We start from the raw sequence: 25879 nt of genomic DNA, 5'->3' as shown, positions 1-25879 counted from the left end.
ATGTCTGGACCATGACACAATCACTGCAAAGATTCTGAGAAAATCAGTATTCCCTCCAGTGACATCCAAAAAAGAATCAAACCAAACTTTTCAACTGGATTTTATGAACTCCATGACCAATTTAAATTCCCATTACAGTACAATATTGACAGAAAGAGGTATCTTACCTGTCAATATCTGTTGATTAGTATTGCATCTTGTTTTAGAGAGCCTCATTTATCCTCAAGATGAATCTTAAAAGTACATTTTGAATAGAAGTTAGGCTTTGGGAAACACACTGAAGAAAACGCAAATAAAAAATATTTTAAACTCTTAAAAAGATGTGTCCTCTACTGCTCCTCTAGAACTCTAGACAGTCAAGAGTGACTTTTCCTAAACCGGTTGTTCCATACAGAGTTACTCGGCTGGGTGTGGTGGTGCTGCTCTTCCATATAATAAATGTAATAATGTATCATCACACTCCCTTTGGACTCCATAAAAGGCCATTTTCTGCCTGTCAGATTACTGGCTTGTCATGTATTTTCAGAACCAAAGTATCTAGATAAAGCATTGTACAAAAGTTGTACCTACCTGTTTTAAATCACCTTTAGTATAGACATTGGTTAAAAACAGACTGCCTCATTAGGGTTTGGATTCCAGCGGTTCCATTTACTTCACAATAAACGCTATTTCGCCCACCATCTTTAAAAGGGGGATAATGCTATTCTCCTAGTGGGACTGTTGTGAGGATTAAATGAGTAATTATTTGCAAAGCCCTCAGAACAGTGCCTGGCAACAGCCAGTACTAATGTGTTCATTTTAAGACCATTATCCCCACAGAATCTCATGGCTTTAAATTTAAATACCCTTAAAGAGAAATCAAAAACTGTTGCATTTTCTCAAAGCTCCCTAATTTTATTAGTTGCTCGAGGCTTTCCAAGCGTTTAGAACACTGCAGATAGCATGGAAGGTAAAGTCAATGGAAAAGAAGAGAGAGAGAAAAAAGGAACCCAGTTGTTTGCTAGTTGCGTTAAAACAGTCTCCGTTTGAAAATTCGAGTATGAATGCCCTCCTTGGTCATCCTTTGCATTTACACATTTTCTGCGAAACCAGATTTTGTTTTTAAGAGAAACAAATCCGTACACAATCCAAGAAAAAAGCACAGCATTTCTTTCTCTGAGCCATACTGTGATCCGGATGAACAGCGGAGGCTTAAAAGCTAGGGTCGGCCATCAAGACCTCACTGAGACGTTCAATCACTCGAATTATCAGTAAAACAGCACGAGCGCCACGAGGCCTCAGACCCACGCTGAACTTGCCCTGGAGTGGAGCATCCAGGGGCAAAGCGAGTCTCCGACCCGACCCGGGCACACGGCTACGCCTCACCGCGGGCTTCGCTTCTCTCGCAGAGAACCAGAGGCTTCCTCCGCACACCTCCCCAGTGCTTTTAAAGCCCAGGAGAGAGAGGAGCCCAGGCGAGGACAGCTCCGAGCGAGCAAGAGCGGAGAGCCTACACACCGACGCCGACGCAACTCCCGACTCCCGACTGCCGGAAAATGCGCCCGCGCGGCGGCGGCGGCGGCGGCGGCGGCGGAAGCGGGAGCGGCGGGGTGGTGGAGTTTCCGGCGTGCGCGGCGGAGCGCTCGGACTGGGGCACGGCCGGCTTCTAATAGCGCACAATGAGACAGCGCTGAGCGCCGGAAGTGGGGCTGGAGGAAAACACGGAGAGGGAGCCCGGCCGGGACAGGAAGAGGCGGGGGGCCGCGGCGGAGGTGGTGAGTGCTCACGGGCACCGTTTCCCCCCGTGTCCCTGTCAGACTCGCGTCCGGGGAGGGTCTTGGGTGGGTTCTCCGGTCTGCACAGTCGAGGGTGGGCCGGGCCCAGGAGATACGTTGGCTGCATCCTCCGCCGGCCTCCTCTCCCCAGTTGCGAGGTCCAGGGAACCCCCGAGCCGGTGGGGACTGAGCTGTCGGGCTCGAGTCCGCGTCTTCACTTTGTGTCAGACCCTGCGGGGGCTGGAGAAGAAGGGATCTGGGTGGAGGCATTCGGCCCCAGCCCCCTGTCCGGCCGGGGAGACCCCGGAACCCTATCGAGGAGGCAGGTCACTTCCTGCTTCCTGGTCCCCGCGGTGGCTTCTTGGCCAGGACGGCGGAGACGCCTCCTGTTTCTCCGCCTCCGACCCAAAGGGTGGAAAACGAGGCAGATCGGGGGTGGGGCGGTCCCATGGGGATCGAAGAGGGAGAATTGCTGTTCGTGACAAAACCAAACTTGTTTGGGGTGGGAGGATGAGGACTGGGGGGATTAGCTTGAGTTGTCCCTTGGTCAGAAAGCCAGCCCCACTGACCGGAGCGGAGCCTTGGTCGGGAGCCCTCCGTGGCCCAAGAGATCGAAGCCTGTCGTTCTGAATAGTCTCAAGCGGAGCCGAGGTGCCGGGGTACGTAGAAGGGACTGAAAAGTGGAGTTGAGAGATGTACTGCGTTTACAAAGTTTCGGTTACTTTGTAGTAACACTTAAAAGTAATTGCCAGCTTGTTTTTAAAAGACTGGGGAGTTCTCTAAAGTATAGGCTTGGGGTGAGGTATTTGGTTTTGGGGGGCTTTGGGGGGTTCTGAAGAAAAGAGCTTTTGTTATATCTATATAATATCTATGAAGATATTACTAACTATTATATTACTATCTATGAAGATACTATAGAATTAAGCCTCCTAACTTCTAGCATAACGCACTAATTATTGGAACGTGATGGAAATTAGGAAAAGAAGGGTTTCTTACAAGCTTTTGAGCATCTGTGCAATAAATGTGTGGTACTTTGTGAACTTAGTATGATACCTTGTTATAGTTGGTCTCCAAAATGCCTTCTTCCAGGTGAAGAGTAAGAAAATTGAAGTCAAAGATCATGGGAGATGCCACAAAACCTTATTTTGTGAGGCGTGCTAAAGAGCGAGGGACTACAGATGATGAGGATTTCAGAAGGGGTCACCCCCAACAAGATTATTTAATAATGGATGATTATGCTAAAGGCCATAGCAGTAAAATGGAAAAAGGCCTTCCAAAAAAAAAAGGAACACCAGGGAACTATGGGAATACCCCCAGAAAAGGACCATATGCTGTTTCTAGCAATCCATATGCATTTAAGAACCCAATTTACAGTCAACCCGCTTGGATAAATGACAACCACAAAGATCAGAGTAAAAGATGGCTATCTGATGAACTTGCTGGTAATTCAGACAGTTGGAGAGAATTCAAACCTGGACCTAGAATTCCTGTTACAAACCGACCAAGAAGAGACTCTTTTCAAGAAAGTGAAGGTGGGTATAGGTGGCAAGATGGAAGAGGGTGCAGAACTGTAAGACGACTATTTCATAAAGACCTGACAAGCCTCGAAACTATGTCAGAAATGGAAGCAGGAAGCCCTGGTAATGTTTCCAACTTGTCAAGTTACAACCCTGACGTCAGCAATGTCTTTTATTTTTCATTCAAATGAGTTTTATTATTTTCAGCAATGCAGTTCCAGTTTTTCATAGTTTCTGCTTATTTAATGTGATTATTTTAAGGATTGTAATCATGTTTTTTGGGCAACTTCAATATGTTGCATGTATTTCCCTTTAAAAGTTTACTTTGCCACAAGGCTTATTTTACTTTAGTAAAACTATATTTCCCATTGGTACTTTTTACAGAAGAGGGTGATGATATCCCCCTGGGGAGATATCGTAATTTCTGAGGGGTATGTATGTGTTTTCTAAATTATGTATTTTAATTTTGTACTTGAATAATGAATGTATCTGTAATATAAACGACAGAATATAAAGCTTAAAAAAAAACTTATTCTATGTAAAAACACGATGTAGACTGCATATATCTCCTGCTACAGAGGGATATGTGTCTTTTGTGTGGATCTCAATCTCTAGAGAAGGATAGTTTAAGATTTTTTTTCTCAAAAGTGAACATGGTAAACAGGTTGAAAAACATTGTTTAGAAAGTCAGAAATTCAGATAAGATAAAAGCTTGTCCTTTTAGTTTCAGTAAAACCAAAAGCCTTCTAAGCACCCTATGTGCTTGATAATAATTGCCCCAGAGTTATTATTTATACCTTTTTCTAAAAGGTGAATAGATTTTGTCCATGTAACAGAAGAACAGAAGAATCAACCAGCCTCGTAAATCTTTAAGCTAAAAAGAACTTGAAGGAATTGCAGTGCTCTGTCATGGTGTATCAAAGGTAGAATCACAATTTTATTCAATACAAAGCAGATAGCTGTGTCTCTGGAGAGGTTAAATTTATCCAGACTTGTGTATGCAGAGTGGTAGATGAGGAAGTGGAACTGAAATCAAGTACTGTGCTGCTCTGGCCATGAACTCGGCCTGGAATCTGACAGAGGGAACTGAACACGTATTCATAGTTTCTGGCGTTTCGATTCTAAAAGTTTGTGTATATTTAAGTAGTTCTTTATTACTGTGTCCAGGCGAGACATGGACATTCTAATTTAGTTACCAATTGTTGGTCTTTCAGAAAAGAAAAAGTTGATCTTAAGCAGCATTACCAAAAGAAAGATTTATAGGTCAAAAGTTTGCAACCAGATAGATATTAAAAGAGACTGTTTACAGACCAGAAACCTCTTATTCTGTATTCTATATTCTATATTCTTATTCTATATTCTGCCTAGTCTTAAAAGCAAAGCTTAAGTGATTTTGAATAGGACCTGCACTTTTACTATCTTTTTGTTGAAGTCAATCCAAAAGTCCTGTGTTTGCGATATATGAAATTATATGTGTGTGCTTTCAGTTTCCAAATGAAGGACTGTTCAGTTTCTATCCCTTGAAAAATCTTCATGAAGAAATATTAAGCTTTGGCATAACATTGCTTACTGTAGTGAGAAATTCAGTTTAAAGTATAAACTTTACACTGTACTCAGAGGATCCTAAAAAGGATCTCACTAAAGGGACTGAAATTTTTCTTAAACTTATATCTTAATAAGGAAGGAAGATATTAAGTTTGATTCCTTAAATCAAACTTAATATCTTAATATTCCTTAAATCAAACTTATATCTTAATCATCTTATTAAATGATGCAAGAAGATATAATGAAAATTATCTTAGAGTTGCTTTGTTTTTTAATGCTAACTTTCTATTTTTCAGTTCTACTTGACTGCCCCTACTTCATTCCTCATATATCCTAGATTGCCAATTTAATATATTTGGGACAATGCCATTAATGATCTTAGCTGGAAAATATCTGCTCAAATGCACTTGTCCTTTGTGAATGGAGTAATGGACCATATGCAAATGAAATATGAGAAACTTGGAGTACTGTATATAGAGAATTCATATTACTACAAAAAGCCTGGGATGAGCCAGGTAGTCTTCCTCTAAGTAATTATGAGAATTTTTTTTAGCAATACCCAGCTTTGCCTTTCTGGATTCCCTTCAATGAGATTTTAACTGTTTTTACCATGCAGGCCTATGAAACTCAGTTCAGAAGTTTGTATTGCCTTGTCAGTTCCTGCCTTTTTTTTTTTTTTAACAAACTAAGTGGTAGGGAGTTCTGGTCTATTTTAGATGTGAATGGGTTTGCTACAAGAAGGGATTTTTCTTATACTGTTAGATAGAAAGATGAATTTCAGAATTCCATCCATGCTCTAATCTCTGTTTTAAATCCGTTTATTGGATTTAGTCATGTGTCCCTGGACAAGTTACTTATTTTCTTGGACCAGCATGTTCCCTATCTGTATAATGGGGATAATATTAGCATCCATGACAGGATCACTGTAGGGATTAATCTGAGGCAGTGCACATAAAGTGCTTACATTGCATCTGTCACATGATAAAATACTCAGTATTGGTAGCTGCAGTTATTGTCATCATCAGACTATTTGTGCAGCCATCCACTTCTGTGTATAAAATAAGGAGTTAACTGTGCTCTTTGGAGGGAAATTAAAGTCACTCTTTCTAGAAAAATGATAGCAAATATAGTAAGAAGCCTTTGTGATCAAGAGAGAGGAGATGAAAAAAGGAATTTGGTTTCATATCAGTTTTTGTTTTGTGAACTAACAATGGACTTCTCTGATGATGTTGCACATAATGAGTGTTTGCCTAAGAAACTTTGCCCTGAAAACTGAAGTCAGATGCAGTTATTTAGAGTTTGTAATGATAAGCAAATTAAATGAGAATAGACACACCTCTGAGTTAAAAGAATTGCTTATCTCAAAGGTTTATGCGGACCAGGAGTACTGTCCTTAAAAGACTGTGATAATTTAATTGGGCGTAGGGGGAGTGTTAAAAAGCAATAGACCATTTTTGACTACTTACCTTTTAGTATTCTATTTGTCCCATTTTGATTGCTTTAAAAAAAAAAAAGACAACTGTATTTGTCCTAATACTTGTTTAAATTTTTTTAATTGCTGCTGTATTTGCAGAATTTCATTATATTCATCTTAGGGTAGTTTGAGTACAGTGCTTGCTGCTTTTCCTTTAGAGCTGTTGGCGATAGCTGTTTTTAAAATTAGAGGTCCTATACGTCCCTTTCCTGACATAATTTCTTTTCAGTCGACTGATTCATCATACTTGCTATACAAATAATGAGTTCCACTGAAAACTTGACATGGCAGTTGCCTCAGGCAGAGCATTTCAGTAGGTTTATATTTTCAGAGAGTAATTTTTGGTAAGCCATTTAAAAACTATTCAGTCCACTTATCACAATTTTAATTGCGGAAATGAATTTCATTTTACTCTTATGTGGTACTAGTAGCTTCATTTTCAGAACTTGATAGAAATTACCAAAGCTATTAAAAACAATTTTTTGTAGATCAGTCCCACAAGCATCTTCAGTTTTACTGAAGTTGAAAAGTTATAAGTTTAAAAAAGGAATAGATTCATTTATTAGTTATAAGGACTGTAGAACTAACAGCAGGGTTTATAAACAAATGAATTAGTCTGTACTTGTAGAAAACTTTTATTTCAACTGCTAATTGTTTTTTTCCTTTGAAATATGCTCAGTGTGCAGGCCGTTCAAAGAAGCTAAAATGAAAGTAAAGATAAAATGGGTAATAGTTATCCTCGGTAAATACAGTTTTGGCTTGGACTTCTTGATATTAATGTGGGGGAGGGCCCAATAATATGAATGCTAAATTTACAATTTAGTGATGGATTTTCACTCCAGATAAGAATGTAGTTGATTTCTGAGTTCTTTGGAGATAGACTGTCCATCTTTGCTCCGTTGAGACTGTTCATTTATAAAAAATGAAAACAGATGTGGATAGTTTTCATTAGAATACCAGGTGTACTAGGAAGCGTTAGATACATGTACATTATATATTATGATATATTAATTACATTAGAATTGCAGGTGTACTTCAAAGGATAATTTTTACTATTGCTTGAGTATGCTCAGCAGTATACCAGGAAGAGATGATAAAATCAAATTTTATGGTTGAAGTAGAATTCTTTTAAGTTTTCCAAAAAGGTGGTTTCTGTGGATTGGTGTGTCCAAATGTGAGGAGCTTAAGAGTATTTAAGCATTTTATCCACGGGAGAGGTATACCTTTCCTTTTGCTCTGTGTTCAGATGTCATTCAGATATCACATGATTTCATTAATAAATATGTAAGTTCTGCTTTTTACTCAGAGTGGTGTTATTCAGTATTGCCAATAATATTTTCCCACTAACTTAAGAAAACAAGAAGCAGAGGTCCAGACCTAGGAAGCCACGGAGGACTAGAAATGAGGAAAATGAACAGGATGGAGACTTGGAAGGCCCTGTGATTGATGAGTCTGTGCTTTCAACTAAGGAGCTACTGGGCTTACAGCAGGCTGAGGAGCGATTGAAAAGAGACTGCATTGACAGGCTGAAAAGGGTAACAGCCTTTTGTTAGTTAAAATTTGTTAGTTAAAATCCTTGTTTTGGTTTAATCTGTTAGTAATTGGGAACATGTGCTTTGATGAATTATATATCCTACTTTGGTATTTAAGCACTACAAGTCAAAAGTGATACTGTTTGATTTAATAGAATTACTTTTTTTTAAGAATTATTTTTGAAAAATGATTATTAGCATAGTGATAAAGAGTGATAGTACTATATTAACAGTTTTTAAAGTGAATGAGAAATCATCTCCTGGCCAGTTTTTGTTTACCTGTATTTTGTCTCTGTACATCTTTCTCTCTATATGTCTCTATAAATATGTGCTTATGTGTATGTCTCTATAAATCTATTCAAATTGTAGCGACCGAGAAACTACCCTACAGCAAAGTACACCTGCAAACTCTGTGATGTTTTAATTGAATCCATTGCATTTGCTCATAAGCATATCAAAGAGAAGAGACACAAGAAAAACATTAAGGTAAGTTTACTATAACCCAAACAAATATGTTTACTTGTCAGTTATTACTTGTCATCTTTATGACTTTCCTTAAGATTATGGTATTAGTAATTTTGCTACTTATATTGCTGAATTTATTTTGACCAAAATATTTTATACTGGTCAGATATGTTTGCTGGGCAGTCTTGTGAATTTCCTTAGGACAGTATCAGGATGAATGAAGCCAATGGTAGGACCTAGATATATGTCCTTAGGTCAGTAATAATAAAGTAAATAATTTGCCATTGCTATTTCTAAAGTTCTTTCTTTACACTTTTTCCTTATTCCTGTCTTCCCTCTATTATCATTTTATGTGCATAAAGAAGTGTGTGCATGTTTGATAAGATGAAGACTAAAACAGCTAAAGTGAGAAGGAGGGCTAAGAAAAATATTCCAGAATACTGTACAGGGTGTTGTCTCTGTGAATGGTAGAAGGTAAAAACTGTGTGAATCATTTTTAATCTCAACATTGATATTAAAAGGAGAAGCAGGAGGAAGAGTTGCTCACCACGTTACCCCCGCCTACACCCTCCCAGATAAATGCGATTGGTATTGCCATTGACAGAGTGGTACAGGAGTTTGGCTTACACAATGAGAACTTGGAACAGAGACTAGAAATTAAACGTATCATGGAAAATGTGTTCCAACACAAGTTACCAGGTATTTTCTAGATTTGTTTTTCTTTTTAGCTACCTAAAAGTACCCCATTCATTTTTCCTACCAGTAGTAATTTTTGCCTAATAGAAATTGATTTGCCATGTCCTGAAGCTCTCAATTTTATTGTATGTTTTTGTTTCTCCTGGCTTACCCTAAGGTAACAAAGACTTTTACATATGTTGTCATTAACCTGTCTTCATTGTGAGTTTCATTGTGTCTGTCCATTTACATGCCCTGTATTATTAGAGCACCATGGGACTCTTGTATATCTGTTTACCTTTCTATTTATTTATTTACTTTCTATCTCTAAGTTCAGTTTCTTTTTTTAATTGAAGTATAATTGACGTACAATATATTAGTTTCAGGTGTACAACATAGTGATACAGTATTTTTTATACATTACAAAATGATCACCACACCTTTCTACCTATTTACATTGACACAATATTTTGAGTTAAAATAAAGAAAAGTATCCTGGAGTCATTTTCAGGTTATCTGTGTCCATAAAAGGTTCTATTTAACCGCACTTAAAAGAATTGCACCATCTAAAATGAGCTTTCATAACTAATTTGTAAGAGATTTTGTGCAGCGTTGAATTGATTTTTCCAAGTTATGTCTGTGGAGCCATGGAAAACTATTTTTTTTGAAAGCTCCACAAGTGATTCTGATCCACAGCCAGGGTTGAAATCACTATTTGAATTTATCGCCATACCACCCATAAAACTGTTCTACTGAAAGATCATTCATATAGTATATGATTCATATTAATATATATCTGTTAAAAAAAATAAAGGGCAAGATTCTGCTCATCCCCCTGTATAGGTGTCTCATCCTTTATGTTGTAGACAAGCTCCTGAGAAGTCATTTGTAATTTTGATTTTTGCCATAGATTTTCATTGTAAAATTGAATGTGCTTTGTCATGGAAAACCTGTTAAAACCCAAAGAAGTTGTTTGACTTAACAAACCTGGAAAAAAAAAAAATACAAAGTCCCCTGCTGAGAAGGGGTAATTTTTTGGCACAACAATAGTAAAACATTGGGAAAAATGCTGTAAAATAAATATAGGTGGTACACATACACACGTCTTCCTCTGAACTGTGAATCTCTTGCTGCCTAACATTTTAAGTTATATCAGTGATACTATAATTATTTTCTAAACTTTTCCTAAAGGGATTATATTATGTTAAATTAAGCTTTTTGTTCATAATACAATGAGTATTCATATTGAAAAGTAACTTTATGCTGATTTTTGTGATTATTGTTTTACTGAAACATGATCTTTATAGTAAATTATACCTATGTACGCTTTCAAAAAGGTGAAGTGTTTGTATTAACTCTTCAGTATATACATACTATCAGGTTTACAAACGTGTGACAAAGTTAGGCATCCCTTTTCGACTTCCACATTTAAAAAATCATTTCAAATAGTATTTTCTGCACAAAACATGAAATAGTAAAGTAAGTTTTAACATGTTTTACAACTGATATGAAAAGAGTGGCTGTTAAACTAAACTGCAGTCAATACAGTCTTCCCTTTTAAATAAAATAAAATGAAGACAAGAGCAAGAGTCACCCATTCTTGTCCTTTGCTTATGCCAGACTTGAACACTGTTTTTCTTTTGTGTGTAGTTCTAATTGATGGTTACATTTCTGAAATAGCAGTGTCTTGTAATAACTTTTGAGAAATTTTACTTTATTTATGACTTGTATTTATTCAATTTTTTTTGTTTTAGATTGTTCTCTGAGATTATATGGGTCATCCTGTAGCAGATTGGGTTTCAAAAATTCAGATATAAACATTGACATTCAATTTCCAGCCATTGTAAGTACAAAGTGAAACGTTAGAATTTTCACAGAGTGGTACAGAAATTCATTTTTTTCCCAAATGTGAGCTATATATAGATATATTTTAGATACTTGAAGACAGTTTAAGTGTGATGTTTTTTTCCTAAAACTGCATTGTTTTTAAAAGTATAATTTTTTTTCCTAAAATTGCTGTTTTTATGTTCTTCTGCATGCCTTCAATTTTAGAGCATTTCTTTTTATTCTACAGATCTTTCATACTTTCTTCAGACACTGGTCTTCTAACCATGTGAATCTGATCGGGTAATTTAGGTCTGTTAACTTGAAAGGATTAAATTGTCTTGATAAGTCAACTTTCCAATGGCAGGAAAGGGTTTCAGATTTCAAATTGTGTATCTATATAAACATTTATGACCTGCAAGCTTAATCTGTTCCTGAGTTTCCTTATATACACCCACCTTGTAAAAATAATTATGCTTTTGAAGAACTACACCTAGCCTAGATTTCTGGTTTAAACATGGTTCAAAAAGATGTTGATAAGTCAGAACTTTAAAACTGGAAGGCACTTTGGTAGATTATCCATTTACTTACTGGTGGTTCCTGCAGGCCAGTTTGCAAATGGTTTATGCCCATTTACTTGTGTTGCTACTTAAAAATAAAAATGATTCCTAGTCTCCTCCCCCAGATGTTCTGTTTCACAACTTCTCATTCCTTGCCATCCCTGACTGCTATAGCTACCTGGTCAGCTGACCAATAGATTTTACTGTTCTTTTAACCTTAAATTCTGCTTAATAATTTACCAGCATAGCAGTTATTTTGATTTCATGTCATTCATTCATTTAGCAAATATTCAGTGAGTTTGAGTATATGTCAAGCACCATACTAGGTTCTAGAGGACAAAACAGATACCATTCCTCCCTCCTGGAATTCATACTAGGGAAGGAGATAAGTAATTATGTATGTATAATTAATTATAATGAGAGCTATGCAGGGAAACAAGGTTCTGTGAGAGAAAATAAAAGAGTGTAGATATAGCTGTCCTGAAGGCCCCTTTGAAGGGACTACATTTAAACTGAACTCTAAAAGATGAAAATGGGTGGGGACAGTGAAAGGGTAAAAGAGTGTTTCAGCCTGAGGGCACATCATTTGCAAACAGTGAGTTTGGCCTATTCAAGGCACGCTAAAGGGAAAAATTGTAAGGGCTGTGGTGAAGGCACCTTGAGAAAGAATAGTTTAAGATTAGGATAGAGGAGTAGTCTGGGGGCTCAACGTACAGGAAGCCAGAATTTCATTTTAACCTAAGGGCATTAAGAAGCCAGACTGAGAGTTTTAAGGAGGGTCACAACTAGATCTAATGTATGATTTTAAGTGGTTTTGGTTCCTGTGTGGAGCAAAGATTAATAGAGAAAGGCAAGACTAAAGTGGAGACCCGGGTAAGCAATCTGTTGAAGTAGTCTCACAGAGTGAGAAGTAATATTGTTAACAGTTTGACAACCTCTAGCCACAACTTTGAGATTTGCTGAGAGGCTAACTACCTCGGGAATTAGTGAATCAGGAGTTAACTGCATAGTAGGTCTCTTTTTGCCCACACTCATCCTCTTTTTGCTCATCTCTCTGTGTCTGACTGATGTGTGCACACAGCACAATGATTAATTCCTTTACTCTGGTAGCAAGGTGCTTTCTAATTTGGAAAAGAATTTGGGTAATTTCAAACGACTGTGTATTATCTCAGTGAAGCAGAAGTACTTATGGATTATTTGATATATTCACTGATTTATTTCCTAGATGTCTCAGCCAGATGTTCTCTTACTTGTCCAAGAATGTTTAAAGAACAGTGGTAAGGCCAAATTCTTTCCACATTTTGCTCTTAAATTTTTCTTTTGTCTATAGTTTGAATATCTTATTTCTCAAACTTTGAAAATAAGAAGTCATGTTTTTTGATTTACTTATATGGGTAATATACAAACAAAAAACTAAAGCAAATGCCCATGAATTATTAGCAAGTTAATTAGAGTCTTGTTAGTTGTCCTACTATGCAGAATAATTATTTTGTAAGTAAAGCTTTTAGCTTGGTGATAATGTCACATAATTTAGAAAGATTATATTAGCCCTAGGCTGAGAGTAAAAGGAATCAAAATATGTAAAATTTACTCTTGAGGGTAAAAAACTAAAGGATAATCTTTTTAATTCTATGGTTTAAATTAATACTTTACAAATAATAAATAGTGTGGCCCAGCCCAGATGAATGAATCAACAAATCGTTGTTCCCAGTTAGGTTTATCAGTTGTCCAGAGTAATGTCCAACTGGGGCTTGACGGCTTATGTGCTTTCCATAGGCCTCATCCAATTGTTTCATCCCTTGAATTAGTCTTTCCCATCCTTTTTGTTTTGATTGAATGAAACATTTAAACATTTCTTCTTACTTCAGTCAATATGTATTTTGACCCCATGTATTTTAGTAGCTTTTGCAACAATTTTTTTTTAATGTCCTATTCATATTTCTAATTATGTTACCCACGTAACATTTAAATGTTCTAATTCAATAATGTAGTCATTTCTAATCAGACATTAGTTTTTCAAAATAAGGATTTTAAATTAATGTGATTACTTGATTCTTGAATATAATACTTTTTTCCTTTTCAAGTCACTTTTATTTCATAATCATCTCTTGAGAACCTTATTTTGTAATGGTCTTTCAAAAGGTCAAACAGATAATTCACAACTGGTACTTGTACTTTATCTAGTTGTGCTTTTAAACAAAGGCTTAGTTAACTAACCTATCTGATATTCTTTTCTTTTTCCAGACTCTTTTATTGATGTTGACGCAGATTTCCACGCTAGGGTGCCAGTGGTGGTGTGCAGAGAAAAACAAAGGTCTCTGCTTCTTTAAGCTGTTTATTAAGTACCAACTTGCCAAAAGCACTTGTACTTTACTCCATCTTAATGTCCAGTTTCTAGAATTGTAAGCTCCTACGTGGTTAATTTCACAAGCTTCCTGTTAGCATTCTCCCTCTGTTGGTGTTTAACACAAGAGGAAAAAGTGGTTTATTTTTAAAAGTAAAATTACTTAAAAAGAAAAAATATAGGAAGGAAGCATTTTGACCCATTTCAGTAAAAAACACCTCTGTCAAATACTTACTTGCTCTAATCACCTTTATTTGCCATCCTTTTTAGAAGCATTTTAAACAGTGCTGAGTAACAGTTCACCCGGCTCTCTCTCCATCTGGAAGCATTACCATTACCGCTGTAAATGGGTAGTTTGTAGGCTGTAATGATTTGCCATTAGGCAGATTCCTCCAACTAGGGAAAACACTCTTGCCCTTATAAAGATGAATTCATACTCCCATTCGAAAGATTTTACAGTATTCTCCTTACTTGCATTTTCCCCCCAAAATAATTTTGATATATGAAAACATGAAGTTTTAGTTCTTGAAAAATAAAGTTTACTCAGAAGACAGCTGCCCTATCTTTTTTAATACAATATTGAGATGACCCATAAAGGTTTAGTGAGTTAGAAGTATTTATTATCAGTGTAAATTAGTTGGTGGTGGTGTAAAAGACACCTGATACGTGTATAATACTTTCTCTTTTTCCTTCCCATTCTCACCCTCTACCCCCACCAGTGGTCTTCTTTGTAAAGTGAGTGCAGGAAATGAAAATGCTTGTCTGACAACAAATCATTTAACTGCCCTTGGAAAACTGGAATCAAAGCTGGTTCCTTTGGTGATTGCATTTAGGTACTGGGCAAAGGTAGGTTTGAGTTCTTTAAATGAATGCACATTCTGTGTGTGCATAAGCAGTATGCTTTGATTTTTACATGGTTCATTTAATCTTAAATGTTTGGATGCATATTTATAAACATCAAGGGAGTTGGCATCTGAGTATTAGAACAGAAATTTTAATGTGTACAGAAAGGAAAACTCAGTTTCTATTTCACTATGACATATTGCTCAAAAGATCAAAATGCTTTATGATGCTTATTAAAAATTAGATTTGTGGGGGCTTCCCTGGTGGCACAGTGGTTGAGAGTCTGCCTGCAGATGCAGGGGACACGGCTTTGTGACCCGGTCCGGGAAGATCCCACACGCCAAGGAGCGGCTGGGCCCGTGAGCCATGGCTGCTGAGCCTGCGCATCCGGAGCCTGTGCTCCACAATGGGAGAGGCCACAACAGTGAGAGGCCCACGTACCGCAAAAAAAAAAAAAAAAATTAGATTTGTAAGTCAAATCCCAGAGTTATGGCCCAAGTGTTTACATTTTTTTTCTTTTCTTTGTAGTTCTGATCCCTCACCAAACGAAAGTAAAATTTTGATGCTTTAAAAAAGACCTCGAAAGCTATTTCCATATATTTGTTAGTGGAAGCAGCCAGCTGGCATTTCAGTGATGTGTCCTAAATCTAACATTACTCTCATCAGCTGGAGGCAAATTCAAAAACACATAGTTTGAATAACAGCAGAAGAGAATTCTGTCAGTCCCTCTCCCGTTTCCCCCTTTCTAGTGGTAGAATGGCACAGCTATTACCCTCAGAAAAATGCAACTCTCTGAGAATCATATTTTTTTGTACAAGTCTATCTCAAACCATAATTCTTTCCATGTTAATTGTGTAGCAGGGATTTTTATGGATTTCTCAGCTGACATCCTTGGAAGCAAGTTCACTTTATTTCATGAATTTATAAGGTTGTCTGTGCTTGATCAGCTTCACTAGCTAAAACCCCCCATCCCTTAGTCTCAGTTTGGGGCTGGATCTTGTTCACGTTGTCCTGCTCAATTAAGAGAGACAAAATTACGCTGCTTAAAGATTCTTGATGTAGGTTGTCAGGAAAAGCTGATAAAAACGTGTGTGGATTAAGGCGAATTATGGCCATCAGTGAAAAGTCAGTTTAGAGTGCAGGACTCCCACAAGTGGGTTAAGAAGTCATTTTCTGCAGATCAAGAAAATATACTCATCACAATATTCCTACCTTTGTACCATATGAATCAAATACACTGTAAATAAACCAGGTCTTTGCTGAGGAAAAGACAATGTCTAAAAGCATTTATAAATGAAGCTGCAGCTTCATAAGATGAATCTCATCAATAGTATGTGACCCACCAACTGTTTACTTTTTAACTAGTTTCCAGAAGTGATTCTCAGGCACAGGAAAGTTTGAAATGAAGCTTCTCATACCATTTCCAATAATACACCCAGAGACTCCCAAAAAATGAAAGCCACTATCTGATCTTGCTTTATATTTCTACAGTGTTTTAAATATGGTATCCTATTGAAATGCTCAAATAATCATGAGAGCATCTAACATTTCCCCAAAATGTAAGGTCTTATCATGATTATAAAATTGAGATTCTGTGTAGAGAAAAGCCAAAGCTTTACCGATTAAGACATGGCAGTAACAATACGTAGTTCCTGTTGCTTGGGTCCAGGACCCAACAGGGACAGAGGATGTCCCACTCTTAACTGGGTGAATTGATAATCACAATGTGCTGTCTTTTGAAAGCAGCCTCCTACTTCATCACTAAGTAGGCCATGCTTTCTAAGTTGTTATTTCTGCTAGCGCTAATGAGTTTGCCTACATTCTAGCCTAATCACCTTTCTGACCAAAGCATGCATTTTCAAGGTAGTAGCTAAGGGTGAGGGGACCATTAAACTGAGCAAAGCCAATTGTCGTACAGTTGGACTTGAACCATCATTTTGACTCCATTAACAAGTTTTTGAACCAAGTGAATGGAGTTACCATGGATATCAAAAAAATAAAACAGCAAATATTATTTTTAGGGCCCTTCACAAATGAGTTTAGTTAAAATGAAAAATTTGAAATTGAAACTGTCACTCAAAACCACAATCTGTGGTTACTCCAAAAGTACAAGGAAGTATTTTGTCACTGTGGAGTTTTATTTGGAGGGGTAAATCATGTGACACACGGAAATGAAGTAACGGGTTTTAGACCAAATTGCATAAATGACAAGTTTACAAAAGAATGTACTTTTTGACAAGTACAAAAGAATGCTTATCCTCTTTTTGACAAGTACAAAAGAATGCTTATCGTCTTTTCTCTCATTTGTAGCTTTGCAGTATAGATCGCCCTGAAGAAGGAGGTTTGCCACCTTATGTGTTTGCCCTGATGGCCATTTTCTTTCTTCAACAGAGGAAAGAACCCCTTCTGCCTGTTTATCTAGGATCATGGGTATAAAACTTTTTTGCTTATGTATCTGATACTGATTTTATTACAGGGCCACAATCCCTTGTGTATAATTTCAGAGTGTAAAAACCTAACCAGAACTGACATGAATTTATTTATCCTACTATTGTGAATATTCATACCTTTCACTGCTGAAGTATTAATGTATTTGACTCAGGATGCTGCCCTGTACTCTGCTTAGGGACACTGTTACTTTTCTAAACTGAAAAAACTCTTGACTTATGGAACACATGATCTTGAGGTTTTCAGACAAGAGAATGTGAATATATTATCATTTGGTACACACTTTCTTTGGGTACAGTTTTATAATTTGATACTTGAATTTATATATCACCTCCAGACAGACTGTAGGAAGCTTTTGGTTCGCTATCACTTACTTTCTATTTCTAGTCTTTTGATTCTCTTTATGCCCCGTTCCCTGTGAAACAAAAGAAAATATAAGTGCTGAAATTGCTACCTATAGCACAAGATGCAGAACTTAGCAGTCAGTCACCTCTTGAATAATATATTGCTATAATCTTTAAGATGAATTAGACTTCAGTGATGTGACTGTTCCTTCTTTCTGGATAAATTAAAGTTGAGCTGATGTATTCAAATAGTAAGATTTAAGAAGAAGCCACCTCAAAGTCAAAATGAGGTTATTCTCATTCTCTTGGAAACCTCACTGTTAATCCCTAGGTGTTTATCTTGATAAAAATCTTACGTGTACACTTACTTTATAAAAAGGGTCACTGGGTGAGAGCTTACTTTGGTACATCAGTATTTTAACTAGTCTTCTTACCATATGCAGGATTCTTGTCATTTAAGGAGGAGATGTTCTAGAGCAGTAGCCCTTAATTATGGGTCTATAAAAAATATATGATTTTAAGGAATTTTTTTATACTTAATAAGTTGAGAATTAAGCAGGGACCTTTGTCTGCCAGGCCCTGAGAATAAAGACTAAAGCAGAATAAGTCCTATATAAACTCTGTCTTGGCATTAGGGATTGCAGTCTGCTGTGCTGTGACCCAGTTGCCTAAAGGGAGCTCTCTTTGTGCTTGTGGTACTGAAATGAAAAAATTCAGGGTATCCTTGCTAGTCTGCTCTCCTGGTAGAAAAAAGGGTGAGAGAACAAAATCAACCCTTAGTTGATAAATAACCCTTTTCATCAGACCCAAACAGGATTCTGTGAAAGTCTTTGAAGTTTTCTTTTCACTTTGATCCAAGAGAAACAGGAGTTTAAGATGGAACCAAACCAGTTGGACTGCTATGCCAAACAAAAAGCCTTAGAAGAGGTTGATGCATTGCCATGCTCACTAATGTCTTAGTGAAATCTGCCTTTTCTTGTGTCCTCGTCATCTCTAAAGTAGGCATCTGTCACTGATGTGAGGATGCAGTAAAAAAAAAAAAAAAAAAGTGCTTCTATTCTGCTGCTGGGATTCTCCTCAGGATTTGCTTAAGAGAAGCATGAATACCCTTTCCTGTGGCCAGTGTATTATTTCCTCGGGAGTAGTATTGGAAGTCCTCTAAGGTGACACAGAATTTGCTTTTGATTATACCATTTATTTATTTAAGATTTTTTTTCTTCTCTTATTTATTTATTTATTTTAACATCTTTATTGGGGTATAATTGCTTTACAATGGTGTGTTAGTTTCTGCTTTATAACAAAGTGAATCAGTTATACATATACACATGTTCCCATATCTCTTCCCTCTTGCGTCTCCCTCCCTCCCACCCTCCCTATTCCACCCCTCCAGGCGGTCACAGAGCACCGAGCTGATATCCCTGTGCTATGCGGCTGCTTCCCACTAGCTATCTACCTTATGTTTGGTAGTGTATATATGTCCATGACTCTCTCTCGCTTTGTCACAGCTCACCCTTCCCCCTCCCCATATCCTCAAGTCCGTTCTCCAGTAGGTCTGTGTCTTTATTCCTGTCTTACCTCTAGGTTCTTCATGATATTTTTTTTTCTTAAATTCCATATATATGTGTTAGCATACAGTATTTGTCTTTCTCTTTCTGACTTACTTCACTCTGTATGACAGACTCTGGGTCTATCCACCTCATTACAAATAGCTCAATTTCGTTTCTCTTTATGGCTGAGTAATATTCCATTGTATATATGAGCCACATCTTCTTTATACATTCATCCGATGATGGGCACTTAGGTGGTCTCCATCTCCGGGCTATCGTAAATAGAGCTGCAATGAACATTTTGGTACATGACTCTTTTTGAATTATGGTTTTCTCAGGGTATGCCCAGTAGTGGGATTGCTGGGTCATATGGTAGTTCTATTTGTAGTTTTTTAAGGAACCTCCGTACTGTTCTCCATAGTGGCTGTACCAATTCACATTCCCACCAGCAGTGCAGGAGTGTTCCCTTTTCTCCACACCCTCTCCAGCATTTATTGTTTCTAGATTTTTTGATGATGGCCATTCTGACTGGTGTGAGATGATACCTCATTGCAGTTTTGATTTGCATTTCTCTAATGATTAATGATGTAGAGCATTCTTTCATGTGTTTGTTGGCAGTCTGTATATCTTCTTTGGAGAAGTGTCTGTTTAGGTCTTCTGCACATTTTTGGATTGGGTTGTGTGTGTTTTTGTTATTGAGCTGCATGAGCTGCTTGTAAATTTTGGAAATAAATCCTTTGTCAGTTGCTTCATTTGCAAATATTTTTTCCCATTCTAAGGGTTGTCTTTTGGTCTTGTTTATGGTTTCCTTTGCTGTGCAAAAGCTTTGAAGTTTCATTAGGTCCCATTTGTTTATTTTTGTTTTTATTTCCATTTCTCTAGGAGGTGGGTCAAAAAGGATCTTGCTGTGATTTATGTCATAGAGTGTTCTGCCTATGTTTTCCTCTAAGAGTTTGATAGTTTCTGGCCTTACATTTAGGTCTTTAATCCATTTTGAGCATATTTTTGTGTGTGGTGTTAGGGAGTGATCTACTCTCATACTTTTACATGTACCTGTACAGTCTTCCCAGCACCACTTATTGAAGAGGCTGTCCTTTCTCCACTGTACATTCCTGCCTCCTTTATCAAAGATAAGGTGACCATATGTGTGTGGGTTTATCTCTGGGCTTTCTATCCTGTTCCATTGATCTATATTTCTGTTTTTGTGCCAGTACCATACTGTCTTGATTACTGTAGCTTTGTAGTATACTCTGAAGTCAGGGAGCCTGATTCCTCCAGCTCCGTTTTTAGTTCTCAAGATTACTTTGGCTATTCGGGGTCTTTTGTGTTTCCATACAAATTATGAAATTTTTTGTTCTAGTTCTGTGAAAAATGCCAGTGGTAGTTTGATAGGGATTGCATTGAATCTGTAGATTGCTTTGGGTAGTAGAGTCATTTTGACAATGTTGATTCTTCCAATCCAAGAACATGGTATATCTCTCCATCTATTTATATCATCATTAATTTCTTTCATCAGTGTCTTATAATTTTCTGCATACAAGTCTTTTGTCTCCTTAGGTAGGTTTATTCCTAGATATTTTATTCTTTTTGTTCCAATGGTAAATGGGAGTGTTTTCTTGATTTCACTTTCAGATTTTTCATCATTAGTGTACAGGAATGCAAGAGATTTCTGTGCATTAATTTTGTATCCTGCAACTTTAACAAATTCATTGATTATCTCTAGTAGTTTTCTGGTAGCATCTTTAGGATTCTCTATGTAGAGTATCATGTCATCTGCAAACAGTGACAGCTTTACTTCTTCTTTTCCGATTTGGATTCCTTTTATTTCCTTTTCTTCTCTGATTGCTGTGGCGAAAACTTCCGAAACTGTATTGAATAAGAGTGGTGAGAGTAGGCAACCTTGTCTTGTTCCTGATCTTAGTGGAAACGCTTTCTGTCTTTCACCATTGAGGATGATGTTGGCTGTGGGTTTGTCATATATGGCCTTTACTATGTTGAGGAAAGTTCCCTCTATGCCTACTTTCTGCAGGGTTTTTATCACAAATGGTGTTGAATTTTGTCAAAAGCTTTCTCTGCATCTATTGAGATGATCATATGGTTTTTCTCCTTCAATTTGTTAATATGGTTTATCACATTGATTGATTTGCATATATTGAAGAATCCTTGCATTCCTGGAATAAGCCCCACTTGATCATGGTGTATGATCCTTTTAATGTGCTGTTGGATTCTGTTTGCTAGTATTTTGTTGAGGATTTTTGCATCTATGTTCATCAGTGATATTGGCCTGTACTTTTCTTTCTTTGTGACATCCTTGTCTGGTTTTGGTATCAAGGTGATGGTGACCTCGTACAATGAATTTGGGAGTGTTCCTCCTTCTGCTATATTTTGGAATGGTTTGAGAAGGATAGGTGTCAGCTCTTCTCTAAATGTTTGATAGAATTCGCCTATGAAGCCATCTGGTCCTGGGCTTTTGTTTGTTGTAAGATTTTTAATCACAGTTTCAATTTCAGTGCTTGTGATTGGTCTGTTCATATTTTCTATTTCTTCCTGATTCAGCCTTGGCAGGTTGTGCATTTCTAAGAATTTGTCCATTTCTTCCAGGTTGTCCATTTTATTGGCATAGAGTTGCTTGTAGCAATCTCACATGATCTTTTGTATTTCTGCAGTTGTTACTTCTCCTTTTTCATTTCTAATTCTATTGATTTGAGTATTCTCCCTTTTTTTCTTGAAGTGTCTGGCTAATGGTTTATCTACTTTGTCTTCTCAAGGAACCAGCTTTTAGTTTTATTCATCTTTGCTATTGTTTCCTTCATTTCTTTTTCATTTATTTCTGATCTGATTTTTATGATTTCCTTCCTTCTGCTAACTTTGGGTTTTTTTTGTTCTTCTTTCTCTCATTGCTTCAGGTGCAAGGTTAGGTTGTTTATTCGAGATGGTTCCTCTTTCTTAAGGTGGACTTGTATTTCTATAAACTTCCCTCTTAGAACTGCTTTTGCTGCATCCCATAGGTTTTGGGTCGTCGTGTCTCCATTGTCATTTGTTTCTAGGTATTTTTTTATTTCCTCTTTGATTTCTTCAGTGATCACTTCGTTATTAAGTAGTGTATTGTTTAGCCTCCATGTGTTTGTATTTTTTACAGATCTTTTCCTGTAATTGATATCTAGTCTCATGGCGTTGTGGTTGGAAAAGATACTTGATACAATTTCAATATTCTTAAATTTACCAAGGCTTGATTTGTGACCCAAGATATGATCTATCCTAGAGAATGTTCCATGAGCACTTGAGAAAAATGTGTATTCTGTTGTTTTTGGATGGAATGTCCTATAAATATCAATTAAGTCCATCTTGTTTAATGTATCATTTAAAGCTTGTGTTTCCTTATTTATTTTCATTTTGGATGATCTGTCCATTGGTGAAAGTGGGGTGTTAAAGTCCCCTACTATGAATGTGTTACTGTCGATTTCCCCTTTTATGGCTGTTAGTATTTGCCTTATGTATTGAGGTGCTCCTATGTTTGGTGCATAAATATTTACAATTGTTATATCTTCTTCTTGGATCGATCCCTTGATCACTATGTAGTGTCCTTCTTTGTCTCTTCTAATAGTCTTTATTTTAAAGTCGATTTTGTCTGATATGAGAATTGCTGCTTCGGCTTTCTTTTGGTTTCCGTTTGCATGGAATATCTTTTTCCATCCCCTTACTTTCAGTCTGTATGTGTCTCTAGGTCTGAAGTGGGTCTCTTGTAGACAGCATATATATGGGTCTTGTTTTTGTATCCATTCAGCCAATCTGTGTCTTTTGGTGGGAGCATTTAGTCCATTTACATTTAAGGTAATTATCAATATGTATGTTCCTATTCCCATTTTCTAAATTGTTTTGGGTTCACTATTGTAGGTCTTTTTCTTCTCTTGTGTTTCTTGCCTAGAGAAGTTCCTTTAGCAGTTGTTGTAGAGCTGTTTTGGTGGTGTTGAACTCTCTCAGCTTTTGCTTGTCTGTAAAGTTTTAATTTCTCCATCAAATCTGAATGAGATCCTTGCTGGGTAGAGTAATCTTTGTTGCAGGTTTTTCTCCTTCATCACTTTAAATATGTCCTGTCAGTCCCTTCTGGCTTGCAGAGTTTCTGCTGAAAGATCAGCTGTTAACCTTATGGGGATTCCCTTGTGTGTTATTTGTTGTTTTTCCCTTGCTGCTTTTAATATGCTTTCTTTGTATTTAATTTCTGACATTTTGATTAATATGTGTCTTGGCGTATTTCTCCTTGGATTTATCCTTTATGGGATTTTCTGTCCTTCCTGGACTTGATTAACTATTTCCTTTCCCATATTAGGGAAGTTTTCAACTATAATCTCTTCAAATATTTTCTCAGTCCCTTTCTTTTTCTCTTCTTCTTCTGGAACCCCTATAATTCGAATGTTGGTGTGTTTAATGTTGTCCCAGAGGTCTCTGAGACTGTCCTCAATTGTTCTCATTCTTTTTTCTTTATTCTGCTCTGCAGTAGTTATTTCCACTATTTTATCTTCCAGGTCACTTATCCGTTCTTCTGCCTCAGTTATTCTGCTATTGATCCCATCTAGAGTATTTTTCATTTCATTTATTGTGTTGTTCATCATTGTTTGTTTCATCTTTAGTTCTTCTAGCTCCTTGTTAAATGTTTCTTGCATTTTGTCTATTCTATTTCCAAGATTTTGGATCATCTTTACTATCATTATTCTGAATTCTTTTTCAGGTAGACTGCCTATTTCCTCTTCATTTGTTAGGTCTGGTGGGTTTTTATCTTGCTCCTTCATTTGCTGTGTGTTTTTCTGTCTTCTCATTTTGCTTATCTTACTGTTTGGGGTCTCCTTTTTGCAGGCTGCAGGTTAGTAGTTCCCATTGTTTTTGATGTCTGTCCCCAGTGGCTAAGGTTGGTTCAGTGGGTTGTGTAGTGTAGGCTTCCTGGTAGAGGGGACTAGTGCCTGTGTTGTGGTGGATGAGGCTGGATCTTGTCTCTCTAGTGGGCAGGTTCACGTCTGGTGGTGTGTTTTGGGGTGTCTGTGGACTTATTATGATTTTAGGCAGCCTGTCTGCTAATGGGTGGGGTTGTGTTCCTGTCTTGCTAGTTGTTTGGCATAGGATGTCTAGCACTGTAGCTTGGTGGTCGTTGAGTGAAGCTGGGTGCTGAGATGGAGATCTCTGGGAGATTTTTGCCATTTGATATTATGTGGAGATGGGAGGTCTCTTGTTGACCAGTGTCCTGAAGTTGGCTCTCCCTCCTCAGAGGCACAGCACTGACTCCTGGCTGCGGCACCAAGAGCCTTTCATCCACACGGCTCAGAATAAAAGGGAGAAAAAGTAGAGAGAAAGAATTAGTAGAAGTAGGAAGAAAGAAAGAAAGAAATGAGGGAAGGAAGGAAGAAAGAAAGAAGGAAGAAAAGGAAAGAAGGAAAGAAAGGAGGGAGGGAGGGACAGTGGGAGGAAGGAGGGAAGGAAGGAACAAAGAAAGAAGATAAAGTAAAATATAATAAAGTTATTAAATTAAAAAATATTAAGAAAAAATTTTTAAACAACAAAAAAAAAAACAAGGATAGAACCCTAGGACAAATGGTGGAAGCAAAGCTATACAGACAAAATCTCACACAGAAGCATACACATACGGACTCACAAAAAGAGGAAAAGGGGAAAAAATCATAAATCTTGCTCTCAAAATCCACCTCCTCAATTTGGGGTGAATCGTTGTCTATTCATGTGTTCCACAGATGCAGGGTACTTCAAGTTGATTGTGGAGCTTTAATCCGCTGCTCCTGAGGCTGCTGGGAGAGATTTCCCTTTCTCTTCTTTGTTCTCACAGCTCCCAGGGGCTCAGCTTTGGATTTGGCCCCGCCTCTGCGTGTAGGTCGCTGGAGGGCGTCTGCTCTTCGCTCAGACAGGACGGGGTTAAAGGAGCCGCTGATTCGGGGGCTCTGGCTCACTCGGTTCCGGGGGGAGGGAGGGGCGCGGAGTGCAAGGCAAGCCTGCGGCGGCAGAGTTCAGCATGACATTGCACCAGCCTGAGGTACGCCGTGCATTCTCCCAGGGAAGTTGTCCCTGGATTCAGGGACCCTGGCAGTGGCGGGCTGCACAGGCTCCCCGGAAGAGGAGTGTGGATAGTGACCTGTGCTCGCACACAGGCCCCTTGGTGGCGGCAGCAGCAGCCTTAGCGTCTCCCGCCCGTCTCTGGGGTCCGCGCTTTTAGCCGCGGCTCGCGCCCGTCTCGGGTCCACGCTTTTAGTCGCGGCTTGCGCCCATCTCTGGGTTCCGCGCTTTTAGCCGCGGCTCGCGCCCGTCTCTGGGGTTCGCGCTCTTAGCCGCGGCTCGCGCCCGTCTCTGGAGCTCCTTTAAGCAGCGCTCTTAATCCCCTCTCCTCGCGCACCAGGAAACACAGAGGGAAGAAAAAGTCTCTTGCCTCTTCACAGCTCCAGATCTTTTCCCAGACTCCCTCCCGGCTAGCCGTGGTGCACTAACCTCTTCAGACTGTGTTCCCGCAGCCAACCCCAGTCCTCTCCCTGTGCTCCAACCGAAGCCCGAGCCTCCGCTCGCAACCCTGCCTGCCCCAGCGGGTGAGCAGAGAAGCCTTTCGGGCTGGTGAGTGCCGGTCGGCCCTGATTCTCTGTGCGGGAATCTCTCCGTTTTGCCCTCCGCACCCCTGTGGCTGCACTCTCCTCAGCGGCTCCGAAGCGTCCCCCTCCGCCACCCTCAGTCTCCGCCCGCAAAGGGGCTTCCTAGTGTGTGGAAACCTTTCCTCCTCCACAGCTCCCTCCCACTGGTGCAGGTCCCGTCCCTATCCTTTTGCCTCTGTTTATTCTTTTTTCTTTTGCCCTACCGAGGTACGTGGGGGGGTTTCTTGCCTTTTGGGAGGTCTGAGGTCTTCTGCCAGCGTTCAGTAGGTGTTCTGTAGGAGTTGTTCCACATGTAGATGTATTTCTGGTGTATCTGTGGGGAGGAAGGTGATCTCTGCCTCTTACTCTTCCGCCATCTTCCCCTCCCGCCTA

The 25879-nt window shown here is 38.4% G+C and overlaps 1 protein-coding gene and 1 long non-coding RNA gene across 9 annotated transcripts in view; one reads left to right on the top strand and one right to left on the bottom strand.

Moving 5' to 3' along the window:
• The window catches only part of LOC132427474 (uncharacterized), a 44261-nt gene extending 42671 nt beyond the window's left edge, over positions 1–1590 (bottom strand). For both annotated transcript variants that reach the window (XR_009519918.1, XR_009519919.1), the window contains exon 1: positions 168–1590. This is a non-coding gene — a long non-coding RNA (uncharacterized lncRNA). The remainder of the gene's footprint in view (positions 1–167) is intronic.
• A 64-nt stretch (positions 1591–1654) lies between these two features.
• TUT7 (terminal uridylyl transferase 7) overlaps positions 1655–25879 on the top strand; it is a 66926-nt gene continuing 42701 nt past the window's right edge. For 4 of the 7 annotated variants that reach the window (XM_060014991.2, XM_060014992.2, XM_060014986.2 and 1 more), the window contains exons 1-10: positions 1761–2413; positions 2844–3394; positions 7644–7825; positions 8192–8308; positions 8809–8986; positions 10717–10805; positions 12572–12623; positions 13591–13660; positions 14410–14536; positions 16844–16963. In XM_060014991.2, the coding sequence (XP_059870974.1) occupies positions 2875–3394; positions 7644–7825; positions 8192–8308; positions 8809–8986; positions 10717–10805; positions 12572–12623; positions 13591–13660; positions 14410–14536; positions 16844–16963 (1455 nt within the window). In that variant the 5' untranslated portion in view covers positions 1761–2413; positions 2844–2874. The other 3 variants (XM_069540782.1, XM_060014987.2, XM_060014988.2) reach the window with 3 other exon arrangements.

This window comes from Delphinus delphis, chromosome 6 (genome assembly GCF_949987515.2).
Source record: "Delphinus delphis chromosome 6, mDelDel1.2, whole genome shotgun sequence".
Classification (NCBI taxonomy): Eukaryota; Metazoa; Chordata; class Mammalia; order Artiodactyla; family Delphinidae; genus Delphinus; species Delphinus delphis.
This window is presented reverse-complemented; position numbering and strand designations above follow the sequence as displayed.